This window comes from Magnolia sinica, chromosome 13, assembly GCF_029962835.1.
Source record: "Magnolia sinica isolate HGM2019 chromosome 13, MsV1, whole genome shotgun sequence".
NCBI classification, from domain to species: Eukaryota; Viridiplantae; Streptophyta; class Magnoliopsida; order Magnoliales; family Magnoliaceae; genus Magnolia; species Magnolia sinica.
In genome coordinates, this window is record NC_080585.1 from 11,832,193 (window position 1) to 11,846,092 (window position 13,900).

The following is a 13,900-nucleotide window of genomic DNA, read 5'->3' on the forward strand; positions in this document are numbered from 1 at the left end:
TCACTATGGGCTCCATGATTTGGACGGCCTGGATTTAAGTAAACGTACGCCACGTATCCGTGAACGAGTCACCACCATATTTACCATGGCCGTAAGAATGAAAGGCAAATTTCCAAAACCGAGGATCAAATGCACTATACGAGCAGGGCTCTTGGCCGTGACAAGGATGCGAGTTTTGTACCATTTAGAAAATGTTGGCAACTCATCCTCCTCGCATATGGCACTGATGTAAAGCTATCCAGACCATCGAAATGTGGTTGGATCATATCTCCACAATTAAGCTTATCAAGAAAGCCTAAGCTTCCAATTAGTGGCTATAAAATGGATGGTTTAAATTAGAATATTTGTGGTGATGAAATCAGATAGTTACTATTATCTTCTCAGTGCAACCTTTTTGGTTATGTTACATTTACAGTTGCATCAACCATTTGGACGGTCTATATGCTTTCACAACTGTGCCATGTGTACACTTGAAAAGTCACCACCACTTTTTAAATGGTGAAGAACTAACAAAATAGTCTTCCTGAGTGCTCCGTGACGGGTTTTATGAGTCGTGCATAACGGGGACAGAGAAGGAGTGATGCCAACCGTTGAAACTACAATCAACGGACAGAAAAATTCGATAATGCTAGAAGATGAGACGGATAGTGCAAACGGAAGGGCGGAAAACGGAACGGGAAATGTGAGGGGTATAAAATCCGGTTTTGAAAGGGAGAGAGAGCATTTCGATGGATCAAAGCACTGGTTTTCATCTCTCTCTGTCTCTGCATTCGCTTTTACTTCTTTGAAAATTTCGAGTGTAAGAAGGAGAGAAACTCGAGATTGAAACGTCGATTTTCTCTGTTCTTGAAAATCTGAGCCTTGCATTTGGACCAAAACTCACCGATCTTAGAGCTTTTCTGAAAGAATTCACTGGAAGAGAAGATACTGCTCTTGATTTCTGAGATTTTCTCCGTTTCTTGTAACTTTCGTGATTATTTCAGGGATTGCTGGAAGGAGAGGTGAAAAATATAAAAAATTCCGAGCTCTGTCTCTCTCTGATGTTGTAATGATTTTTCTGTAATTTACCATCCGATGATGTTCTGAGTTATTATTTCTCCGATCTTGCAGAGATTCGCTCTTGATTTTTGACGATTGTCAAAGAATTTCTGTCTTTTGCGAGAAAGAGGATTGGATTTGTGATTTTGAGAGATCAAGGTCTTTTTATTTTCTTCTTCTGGAAATGATCATTGATACTTCAAATGCCGCGTCAGATGGGATATCTGTTCTTGTTTCCGGTATCACAGAGTCGTCGGACTGAAAAGAGGGGTATTTTTCATCAAATTACGGGTTTTTAAGAGAATTTCCGAGTTTAGTTTTTTTCCTGGGGAAAATGGCGAATCTGAGTGTTCAAGGTTTGAAATCCTAATCTAAATGATTGGGAAAGGAATTACATTTTAGATCGAGCACTGATTTTTATCTTTCTTTCTTGCATTTCTTAAAGATCGGTGAAGCTTTTATGCATGGAGTCTAAGACAAAATTTGAAAAATCTCCGAAGAATTTCCCCGATTTTCGTCCCAAATCGAAGCTCTTCTGATCTTTCCTTGTTGCTGGAGATAGAAAATTCATCTTTTTGGGAATTCCAGGTAATCAGAATTTCAGAGACACATTCAATCCAGATCGCAATCTCTCTCCGTCTCTTACCTTTTTCGTGTTTTGCAGAGCCAAAAGAAAACGCATTCTTGCCGGAGACATCAATTTCTGGTTGAAATAGTCAGATACTGGCAAGTTTTAATGCCGGCAGAGCCGCTGGAGAGCGAATCCGGCCGTTTGTGACCTCAGATTCCCATCCTGCTGAACGGATTATCCTTTCCAGGTTTCTTCAGATCTCAATAGAATTTCTTCTTCTTCTTTTCTCTTTTGAAAAAAAAAAAAAAAAGAAATCAAGTTTTCGATCCTTCTTTCTGAAATTCAAAGAGTATTTTTCTTCAATCCCTACTAAAATTCTCGTTTTTCTTTTGGTCTCTGTATTCTTCTTCTTCTTCCGCTTCTTTTCTTTTGCTGGGAAATTGTAATCTCTTTGGAGCTTTTCCTTACTTTTCCTTATTTAAACCATGGTTAGGGAAATGGCTAACTATGGTTAGTGATTGGTTGGACAGGGGTTAGATTTTTCTGATATATTTTTAAGAAGAAAGAGAGAAGAAGGATGGAAAGGGGAGATGTGAGGAATCATCTGCAGCAGCAGCAAGGAGGAGTTGGGGGTTGTAGAGCGCACCCGGAGCAGGATTTCCTGTTGCAGTGGGGGAATCGGAAGCGATTGCGCTGTGTCAAAATCCAGGTGAAAGACGACGCCACCGAGAAGACTACGGTTCGAGTCGACCGACGCGTCGTCAGACCCGACAAGGAACCCAACCTCCTGCCCCGTCGACCTTCGCATCATCGCATACTCAGGTACACAGGCTATTGGACGCTACTACGATTTGCCGCACACGTGTGATATATTCCGGCCATGCGCTGGTGGGCTGTCTGGTGTGATATTCATTTTTTTACGCAGCGCGTAAACACCCAAGCTCTGAGGGGCCAAGATGTTGCTCATGTAAAATCCGCTCCGTCCATCTGGTTCTATCCTTGATTCAAGGTCGTGGATAAAAATATCAGCCAGATCCAAAACTCAGGTGGGCCACACGCTACAGGGAATAATGGGGTGTGGGATGCCAACCATAGTTTGTGTGTGGAGCCACCATGGTGTTTATCTTTCATGAAACACCTTAATTATGTAAAGATACAAAAATTAAATCCGATCAAAACTCAGGCGGCGGGCCACACTGAAGTAAGACGTTTTAGTTGCAGATTTACATTGTTCGCATTTCTGGGGGCCATCATAGTTCTCTGTCTGGCTGATATTTTGTTTGTACGGTTCAAATACGGGTTCTCATCTGATGGACGGTGTGGATTTACATATACAAATTGCTGGGCCGTACAGAACTGGAGTGTTTTGGGAGCGGATTAGGTCCGGCGCTTACCGTGGGCGAACTTGATGTATGTATTGTATATCTACGCCGTCCATTCGTTTTGACAGATTCGTTTAGGGCACGAGCCCAAAATCGAAGCAGATCCAAAACTCAGTTGGACTATACCGTAGGAAACAGTGGTGATTGATCACTATAAAATTTGTGGGGCACATAAGTCTTGGATAGATCTGACATTTGTGTTTACTCTTCATCCAGGTTTTTGTGACCTTATCAACAGGTTGGATGGAAGATAGACATTACTGAAACATTAGGATGGGCTCTAGGAAGTTTTTAATGGTGGAATGGTCAATCGCTACTGTTACTTCTAGTATGGTACACTTGAGATTTGGATCTGCTTCATTTTTTTGTTCATAACCTGAACAGATCTGAAAAAAATGGATGGACGGCGTGGATGTACAATACATACCTCAAGGTGGCCCATCAGGGGCTACACGTGTATGGACCCTTGGCGAGTGTTTTGCACCTCTGCTTAAAACTGCTGTCGTGAACGATTCCGGTCCACTCATCAGTTGCTACACGTGTATGGACCCTTGCGACTACTCGTGTCTAACATGTGTACGGCCGATATGATTGCTTAACTGACCGATTTATGGCGTACGGCATGTGTAAGCCTGGCCGGATGATCGGTTCGGATCTGCGCACAGATGTGCCCTATTTGCGGAGGTTTCTTGATGCGCCTCCTTAGGGCCCGTTTGGCCGGTCGGATTGAAAGGGCTTGGGTGGTATTGGAAGGGATTGAAAGTCAAATCTTGGGATTGGCCTAGCGCACCAAACAGAGTCGGTGGTCTGATCCCAATCCCATAGATCTTATGATAATCCACTGACAACACCATCAATACCTTTAAATTCCATCCAATCCAACCTAATCCTTTCAAATTTGCCTGGGACGTGTTTGGATTGGGGGATTGGAAGGGATGAGAAGGTTAAATCCCAGCATTGGCCGGGGGCGCCAAACAGATTGGATATAGCAATTCAGGGACATAGCAATCCCATGGATCTCCAGACAATCCACTGACAACATTATCATTACCTAGAAATCTATGCCATCCACCCTGATACCATTCAATCCCTCCCAATCCACCCGGCCAAACGGGCCCTTAGTCTCTCCAGCCGGAATTGCAGTGGAATTCTTGCCGGAATGGAAAGAGCAAATCTGGGCACACGTGTGAGGGAACGAGCCGTTCGTCAATCGAGCCCGACACCTGGCCGAAAGGCCGGCTCACTCTTCAGGTGGTCTCCCCATGTATGAGAAATATGGACGGGTAACAGGAAAGATGATTACGAGTCAATAATCTATACTCAACGTAGAGGTGTGGCTCGATTTCTGGCTAATGCATATGTCCATGATGGGTCGCATCTGATGAGCCCCGGATCTCACACACGCGCCGCAAATAGCCTCCGCTTTAATCTCTCGCATTTCTCCGCAAGGAATTAGATTTTATTTTGCCGGAGCATGGTGAATCATACTCAGGCAAGCCACAGCAGATGTAGCTCTTGTGTATGCCATACGGCATACCCAAAAACTTCCTGATTGGCCGATCCTGATTATCCCATCGATATCCGTCAAATGGATGGTTGAAATGAAAAGGAAAAAAAAAAAGGTCTAGCGTGCAAATTTAACGGGCTAAATCGGATGGTTGCTGTTATCTAATTTGGTTACCCCATCCAGATGGAGCCCACATTGGACCATGACCTTATGTTTTAGGCAGGCTGTATCCACTACAAAGCTTTCGTAGGTTAAGCTTAGTTCACAATGCGAGGTGTGGGCCTGTGCTTTACATCCAAGCCATCCATCATGTGCGACCTCTCAGATTTCCTATAGCTCTAAAAAATCAGGCTGGTCCAAATCTCATTTGGGGAACACCAGTGGGAATAACAGTTGGTATGGAGATGCTACCATTAAAAAGTCTTTCAGATTGTGCGTATGGTGCACCAAGTTCTGTATATTCCATTCAATCCATTCATAAGACGAGCCCCACCAGGTCAAGTCATTTCAAAACTTAGGTGGGCCAAAATTTGATAAGTGGTTTTAGGCATGATTTTAATCACATGATGGATGAATTGGTTGCCTCACACATCACAGTGAGCCCTATATACTGCATTGTGAGCTAAGCTTAAGTACTAAGGCTTTGCATTGGATCTGGGCTCTTGGAATTATAAGCAGCACCTTCATTATGTATCTTTGTGTGGTCGCCACCGTTAGATTTATGGACATTTATCACCGGTTCATGGGTGCAGTATGACGATAGACCATACTCGCCACTGTTCTGTTCTTCCTATTCTGATAGGGAGCCCAGAGGATCCCCACATCACTATAGAATAAGTCTACTTTACAAAACGTTGCACACGGCCCCAACTTTGATATTCCCATGGCATCCAATCTTTCCAAAAGGTACTCACAGGAATGCCTTGAAAATCAGAACTATTCAACCGGCATGTGAGGCCATAAGGTGACTGATAAGATTTTTGGGAGATTGTCCTTTGTTTTGTATCACGTGGCCCACCATGTTTTTTTTATAAGATCCAACTTTGCCATCAACCATCAAGATAGTGAGATTTCCAAATAGTCACAGGTGCCTACAAGGTCCCACATTATATAAAACAATGGACAGCCACCCGATCGTTTTTAAATTCTCGTGGGGGTAGCCCACTAATGTTTGTGTTTTTTAAGCCACACACACCATGCGGTACGCCCATTGCACTATAAAGATTATTCTACAGGGGTGGCAGCGGATCTGGCGTTTGCGATTGCTGCCATCCTCGACTCTAGATATTTTTCCTAGTACTAGGATCCGGGAGATACAATAGCTGAGAATCACAATTATCATGAGTTGACCCGGAACAGAATGTAGGCTAGTTACCACACTCACCCACGAGCCAGTGGTCACACGAGCACAGGAGAGGTGAAAAATTAGAAATGCATAACATATATTTATTACATGGGCCACAACTCTTCCGTGGAAGAGGGACGTGGGATTGCCTCCAGCCCCAGCCTGGACTATAATCCTTTCAAGCAGGGCTCTTGGGGGCCCACTGTGATGTACGGGTTTTATCCACACTGTCCATCTATTTTTTCATATTATTATAGGCTGTGAAGCAAAAAATAAGGCATATCCAAGTTTCAAATGGACCACACCTCAAGAAGCGACATTGACGTTGAAACTCTGTAGGGGCCACCCTTATGCTTATTTGCCATATAACCTGTTCACCAGGTCACATGTAATTGGATGAAGGAAAAACGCAAATATGAGCTTGATCCTTAACTTCTGCAGCTCCCGAGAAGTGGTGGGATTTCACTTCCCAATGTATGGTACACTTGAGCCTTGGATCTACCTCATTTTTAGGTGTTCTAAAACGATCCATGGAAAAATGGTTGAACCGGGTGGATAAAACCCATACGTCACGGTGGGACCCACGGAGCCCTGCCTGGACGGATTATGGTCTAAGGCGGAGGCAGGACTCAATGGACTTCCTGTTCGCGGAGTATTGAGTTCAACACTAGAAACTGGACCCATGATTGTCCGGCATCTTTTAGAAGTGGCCCTGACTTTGGGGCTGATGTATTTATTGTATATCTAGGCCGTCCAGCTGTTTTGCCGGATCATTTTAAGGCACGAGATTAAAAAAAAATTAATCTTAAAATGAAGCATATCCAAAGCTCAGTGGACCACATCACATGAAACAGTGGTGATTGACGATGAGGTACGGGGGTGAACTAGAGGTATGAGGGTGTGGATCTTCTGTGTTGGACAAACAGGGAAACTTTGTCCCGTAGCTTCTCATTAGTCCATGTCATCGCGGGTGATACCCGCTCATAAAACACACCGGTGTGGCCCAAATGGGCCACAAAAGCAGTGGGGAGTGAATGACTACCGAGCAAACCTTATCAGCTTTAACAGAGCCTTATGTCTGAGGAAAATTTCCACAGCATGCTTACAATCCCCACTGTTACCTATAGTGTGGTCATTTGAGCCTTGGATCTGTCTAATGTTTGGTCTCATGCACTAAAATAATATGGAAAAATGGATGGAAGGTGTGGATCTGGCACGTAGGTTATGATATGGGGGCCATGGAAGTTCCAGTTGTCAACCGTAACGGTTTTCTTCTCTTCCTATTCCTGGAATGTGCTTCCCCACACGGCAAGAAACGGCATTTCTTGACGTGTTAAATTTACGTGGCCCCAAAATGATTTAATTCTTAGATCGGCATATCCATATTTTTAAAATATGATTCCCAAAAACAACGTAGATCCAAAGCTCAAGTGGGCCACACCACAGAAACAGCATGAAATGGACGCCAATAGCTGAGAACTTCTTGGGTCACAAAGGCTATGATCAAGCTGATATTTGTGTTTTCCCTGAGAAGGTTTGAACGGTAGTCATTCAATCCATATTGATTTCTGTGGTGTGGTCCACTTCAGCTTGGGATGTGCCTCAATTTTCGCTCTATGATCTTAGAATGATATGGAAAATTTGATGGATGGTGTGGATCTAATACATAAATAATGGTGGAGACAGAAAAGTATCACACGTTAAAAGTTGTGTCTAATCACGTATGATTCCAGGTACACAGAACAATCTACAGTAGGTCCAACAACTTTTGCTGTTAACAAACAACTCTTGCCACGTGCACAATGAGACAGCATAATGAATAACCATTTGCTGCTAATGGGAAATTGTATAATCGCATGTCGCAGGACCTTCCGGATAAACGTTTTTCATTACCCTACGGTAGGTTTCTAGGAATCTGGATTGAAGCACACAGCATCTACGTTGGTACTGTATGCTGCCGGGAAAGCTATCTGCCAACCATGATGCATGTGTTTTATCCCGCCGTTAATTTATTTATTTTTCAAATCATTTAAGGGCATGAGACAAAATGAGCAGATCCAACTCTCAAGTAGACTCACACACCATAGTAAACAGTGGTGGTTGAACTCCCATCGTTAAAAACTTCGGGAGCCTACACAAGCTTAGATCAAGATGATATTTGTATCACCATAGCAAACAATGTTCTCTCTTTTTTCAAGTCGGTGTGACGTTACAGGACGTGGGATGTTTTTATTGGTAGGCGTTGGTTAACCACCGTTTCCTCGGCTTGATTTGGATTTGCCTCAGTTTTTGGGCGAGCTTGCAAAATACGCGGAGTGCGTGGATAAAACACATACATCCTTATGGGGCCCACAAATTTCCAGCAGCACACTTCGGTGGTGTATGATGCACTACGCAATCCGAGTCCGTTGCACACTTCTGCTTAGAATAGTGTCTAGGGCATCCGTACTCGCGGTGTTGAGATGAGCGTAGGATACGGAGAATTATGGTACACAGAGACGTAAGGAGTGACTTTTAACAACGAAACAAATACTGACATTAATCGATGAGATCTTTCAATCGGACTGTACAAAACGCTTTATCTGCACCAGTGGGCTGACTTCTCCTAATAAAAAAAACCTGGGATACTGGGCGCCGCGTGTAATACAACTCATCTACCCAAAATCTGTGTTAGGATGTAAGCCGTTGGATCCTCAGTCGTTCGATGGTTGCTATCACGGCGCTGTTGTAAAGAAAGAAGGCGCGAATCACGGCACAACACGTATACCTGGCGCACATCTGGAAGATAAAAGGCGAAAATCTTAATCGGAGGGCTCAAAATCGACCCTCTCCCGCACAACGCCTGGTCGTATGCCACGTCAGCAGTTCAGTCCCGATGATGCATCCAACCCGTTCCCTTCCCCACGCACCATCCTCCCGATAAGTCCGTCGGCTCTTTTAGGATGCAGAGAGCGATCTGATCGATCATTCGAGGGAGGGTATTTACGTAATTTCGCGCGAGGAATTCGAAGCAACGAATTTTCTTCATTTGTCTCATATAGATTATTAATTAAATACAACTAAAATGAGGTAAAGGAGAAGAACATTTCCTCCCCTTTTATTTAATTATTCCGATTCTTTCCGATTCTTTTTTTATTTTCCTTTTGCGATTGCAGGAGTTCGGAAGCTATGAAAGGGCAAAATAATGGAGTCCGTACGTCTTATTCCCCAGAGAGACGAGGGGGGTGCGAGGGGGAGGTGAAGGGGAATGGGGCGCACGATACGGCGCAGGATAAGAAGGGGGGTTGTGGGGGAGGTTCATCTTCGTCGTCAGGGGGAGACGCGACGGTGTGGCCCAAGTTCACGATCGGGCTAACGAACAAGGAAAAGGAGGAAGATTTCATGGCCATAAAGGGCTCCAAGCTCCCTCAAAGGCCCAAGAAAAGAGCCAAATTCATTCAAAGGACCCTCAACGTAAGCCCATCTCTCCTCTCTCACTTAAAAAAAAGGCTTTTTAAAATTATTTTTTTTTATAGGAATTATTATTATTATTATTTTTTAGTGGATTAAGTAAATTGGTTAGGCGTAAAAAATGACGAAAATGCCATCGACGATGAGTGGTTAGCGAATAATGACCCGCTTTTTAAGGGGGAGTTATTTTTTGTACGTTGCTAGGACGCGACAGCTGTACACCATTCCGCATTCCGCCCTTGCACACGTGGAACAGTGTAACTCCAAATTAACCGTCCCGATTGTCGGACCTGCTTTGGGTAGGCCCCAGCCCCATTTTCTAATAGACTGTTTAGATAATGCTTACTTGTAATTAACATATAGTAATGGTCTATTACGTTGCCGCCGTGGTAGCTCGTGCCGGTCCGCCAGCCAAGCAGAAGGGTTGCGTCAGGTTGGCACGCGGCATTAAACTCATGCCAAGAACAACCCCAGTTAGTTGAGATGAGGCTTAGATGATGATGATTCTAACATCCGATTAGGATATTTCGGGGTGTATGTGTACCGTTCATCATCGTCTCTGAGAGTAACATCGTTGTATTTTCGGTCATCTTAGGAGAGGAAACCCCGAGGAAAGCATGGAGCTTTTTGGGTTTTGGTCTCGTCTGACCAAAAAACAAGAAAACGGGGAGGTAGGTTTAGATTCTTCAAACGTGCATATGGCATAGTTCTATGGCGATCTGAATCATCAAAATCTCTGACCCAAATGTAGGTGGAGCATAACCGAAAATAACACTAACCATCTTATTCTTTTTTTTCCCTTCCTATTTGCTCCACTTTCTGTTGATGACTTATTTGACTTGATGACCAATGGTCTGACTCTGGCCCTTCATAGAGTGGCATGGTGGAATAGAATCATGTAGTCGATCCCAATTAATTGGGATTATTTGTTCCACTTGTTGTTGTACTTATAACCATCCATTTGAAATTAATTGTATTGGCAGGATTGCTAATCAGTGTAAATTTATTCATACGCTCCATCCAAAATGGGGCCCATGATTTGGATGGTCCAGATAATTGTACATCAGTGCCACATGTAAGGAGTATGAGTCACGAACATTTTAAAGGGTGCAAAACTAAACTAATATACATGTCTAGCCTGGAGCAGTATTATACATTGCTTAGGGATTGCAAAGTACATTGAGATTTTCAGTTTGTGCAAGCTGGGTCCATTGTTCAGTGGCCGTAAACCTTTGACACCTAAGGTATGCACCATGGATGGCCCATGAACCAAAATCCACTAATTGTGCATTTTATTCGTTGAGTGTGAACTGTGGTTGTATTTCTTATTAGGTGGCCACTTATTGAAAGGTTTATGCTGACTAATCTCCCATCCATGTGGTTTACATGGATTTGCTTGTGGATGCATTTTGTGGCCTGATAATCCTGTTGTTTGTTCATTCTCAAAGATCATGATGACCAGATCAGATCAATGTGCCATGGCCCAAAATATCACACCAATGTCTTGACAGTCCAATCATTTGCTTGATTTATGATCTGCAAAAATGCTTGATTGATCTGATGGCTATATTCATTCTTTATGAACCCATGCAAAAGATGACCCTTTTCTGGAACAGCGGTTTATGGTGTTCTATCGTAGTAGATTGGATAACATTGCAGTTGGTGTTGTAGACAATTACTCTATATTTTACTAAGAAATATAGTGTTTTTGATTGTCCAGCTGGTCAGCCCTGGGTTGTGGCTATGCGATCTGAGCCTAGAACGCTACGAGGTCCGGGAGAAGAAGATCTGCAAGAAGGTACGCACTAATAATACAGAATCCCTTACTTTTTTAAGTAGACATGATCCAAGACTGTCCATAAGGTGCAGCCACACTTCATGGGCCACATTGCAAAGGTCACACAGGTCAGATGATCTTGCCCATCTGAATGTTGGCCTCTTTTTTGTAGTCGTCTGGTTTCCATGCCCATGATGGATGCATTAGGATCATCTGATCAATGTACTTCCTTGTGACAACAAGCAAGCAACCTGGGAGAGGTCTTGACTAATGGACGGTTCAATTATTGATTGGCCTCTTTTTCCATTAGCAATCTTTGGTTGTACATTTTACGGGCTAGGTCAAATGGTTAGAACCATCCAATCGCCATGGTTTTTTCGGTGGTCAACGAGGATTCGGTGGACGAAATGGACAAGGGGTGTAAATCGTTGGATTTTGAAAGGGTTTTCAAATAAATTAATTTTCCAACTACTGCAACTTTTTTATGAAATTGTTTTTTCTTTTATTACAAATGGGTTGGTTGCTTTAATGGTGGTTTGGTTGCTTGGTTTGCCATTAGGGGTGGCAAGGGGAGCCTTGCACCAGTCCAGCCTGAGGCTGGCCTTGGCCCACTCTGGCCTGATTGAGTGGTAAGGCCTCGGCCCTAGCCTTGGTCCTATGGGGCAAGGTCAGCCCTAGCTTGCCCTGCAATGGAGACATTTAAATTATCAGTGGTACGAAATAATCTAATCTAAATATTTTGGTAACCATCTAGGACTGTCTCCACCATACAAATGGTTTGATCATTGAAACATGACTCAGGTCCAACATGTCTTTAAGTAGCACATATACGGTGATTGGAAACTGCCCACAAATTTGTCTTTATAACCTCTTTTTGTATAATGCTCAGCTACTTGATGGTTGGACCGGACCATTTATCATTAGCCTTGGTGCAGCCTGGCCCGAATGCTGGTCCAATATTTCAAGCCCCGCCCTGACGCTGACCCTACATGGGCAGGGCTTATTTGCCATGTTCCAGAGCTGATTCCATACTACACATAATGTGGATAAATAAAGTGTGAGAAAATGAGGAGCTTGTGGCGGAAGCTTGATTATCTAGTACTGGAACCCTCTCATGTCACTCCCCATCTCTTTCTTATCTCTTTTTTTTGTTTGTTTATGCAGAGACCAAGGGGATTGAAGGCAATGGGTAGTATGGAAAGTGACTCGGAAGAATAGAGATGAAACAAGCTGGGAGAGGCCTTTCAGTGAGAAATGAAAGGAGGGGGTTTCCCTTTCTTGTTCTAGAGTCTTTGAAGTTTTATTTAAACAGAGGGCGCATGTCTTCCCTATCGAAGAGATGGAGAGGGAGACTGGATGGCTGCCTGTGCGGATGTAAGCTCGTGATAAAAGAAAATTAGGGAGGAGATGAATGAGAAATGAAGCTGTTTGCTTCCATGGTCTCGGCATGATAACAGGCCTCGTTGTACATGTGCTGACACGACACATTAGCAAGATCTAGGCCATTTATCAGCTGTGGATGGCCCTGAACTTAGTCTGATCTAAAAAGAGAGTGGTCTGTTCTAAATTTCTAATCATTAGTTGGGTGATGCTTGTGCAAGAATCAAGATGGATGGATAGAGAAAATGAACCAACTGTCAAAACTAGCCGAACACTTAAGCATTTTAGCCCACCTAATGAGTTGCTGGCAGGAATTTTGGGTGAGGGTCCATTCATGGTAGGCCCTGCCATCAGTGTTTGGGTTCTCACATGGGCGCCATGTACGTGTGCTGGGAGGCCCCTGCCGTCCTAGAACATTTGGTCGATCGTACAGGTGTCCTATTCTCTCTCTCAATTACCTACTCCAGCATTTCTATAGTCTCAAGTCCACTGTCATCTTCACCCTTTCTTCATACTCACTGTGCTCCGATAAGATTTGACGGACCATGGCTTATCATGACCGTTGTATGATGGGCCCCACTTGGGAAACAATCAAATGCCCAAATTCAATAAATAAATGGCCATTAATAATATGTCCGGGATCATCCAAGCCAATTTGGGGTTCGAATGGGTCTCATAATTTTGAGAGTAGTAGAGTCAAATTTGTATGAGAAAAAAAAGGGTCAATTAGAAAAAAGTCCGTGGCCACAAATCGTGCATGTGTGGAGGGCGCACTTGATTAGTTTACAGACCCGATTTTTGGTTTTTTTGGTATATCGCATATTGACAGTGGGCATTACCTGATGAGCGGCCGTCGCTAGTGCTGTCAGCATGATCTTTGACAAACGTCCCATCTCTTCGCCATTCAGCAGACATATTATAATTTATATGCCTACTCCTATGATTCTAGATATGCTTGTACCTGTTTCAGTTATCCAAATCCTTAGATCGGTGGGCCTCCCATCAGTGGTGGAAGGAAAAAATAAAAATAAAATCTCACACTCACAATATTTCAACCTTTAGATAATTGTGGGTCCAGCACCATGGCTCGGTGGTAGATAGACTCTATTTCAACACAGAGATCATGGGATGGGTACGTATTACTTGAACGGTTTAGATCAGGGTGGATGCCTGATGGGTGGTCTGGATGTAAGGAACATATATCATGGTGGGCCCCACAGTCAAGGATCCACCCACCTCGGTAGATTCCCTCTCTGGTTTGGATCATTGACATGTAGGCCCACAAACGTACAGCATGCTGATGATTACAGCTCAACGATTCCTGGGTATACGAATTGGGCGGTGACCCTGCTACCACTGCGTTGTGGCAGGATTCTTTGTGGCCCACCGTGGTTTATGTGTTTTATGGGCGCGGATTCGGTGCTATCCCCACCTGGGTCTAGCTAGAGAT

At 43.7% G+C, this 13,900-nt stretch overlaps 1 protein-coding gene across 4 annotated transcripts; it reads left to right on the forward strand.

The window, feature by feature from the left end:
• Positions 1-712: 712 nt before the first annotated feature.
• LOC131222814 (uncharacterized) lies at positions 713-12,673 on the forward strand. 4 transcript variants are annotated; one of them, XM_058218016.1, is made up of 8 exons: positions 713-1,001; positions 1,111-1,394; positions 1,484-1,626; positions 1,703-1,856; positions 2,140-2,431; positions 8,999-9,296; positions 11,014-11,091; positions 12,235-12,673. In XM_058218016.1, the coding sequence occupies exons 5-8, from the start codon at positions 2,187-2,189 to the stop codon at positions 12,286-12,288; spliced, it is 675 nt and encodes a 224-aa protein (XP_058073999.1). In that variant the 5' UTR covers positions 713-1,001; positions 1,111-1,394; positions 1,484-1,626; positions 1,703-1,856; positions 2,140-2,186; the 3' UTR covers positions 12,289-12,673. The 4 variants fall into 4 exon arrangements, with proteins under 4 accessions (XP_058073999.1, XP_058074000.1, XP_058074001.1 ...); XM_058218017.1 differs by having other exon boundaries at positions 1,111-1,197; positions 1,287-1,394; positions 1,484-1,856; XM_058218018.1 differs by having other exon boundaries at positions 1,111-1,856.
• Positions 12,674-13,900: the final 1,227 nt, after the last annotated feature.

Excerpts from the sequence above, each read along its gene's own strand:
- LOC131222814 (XM_058218018.1), top strand. The coding sequence starts at position 2,187 with ATGGAAAGGGGAGATGTGAGGAATCATCTGCAGCAGCAGCAAGGAGGA. Across the intron at positions 2,432-8,998 it reads TCGCATCATCGCATACTCAG|GAGTTCGGAAGCTATGAAAG; the intron begins GTACACAGGCTA and ends TTGCGATTGCAG. Across the intron at positions 11,092-12,234 it reads AGAAGAAGATCTGCAAGAAG|AGACCAAGGGGATTGAAGGC; the intron begins GTACGCACTAAT and ends TTGTTTATGCAG.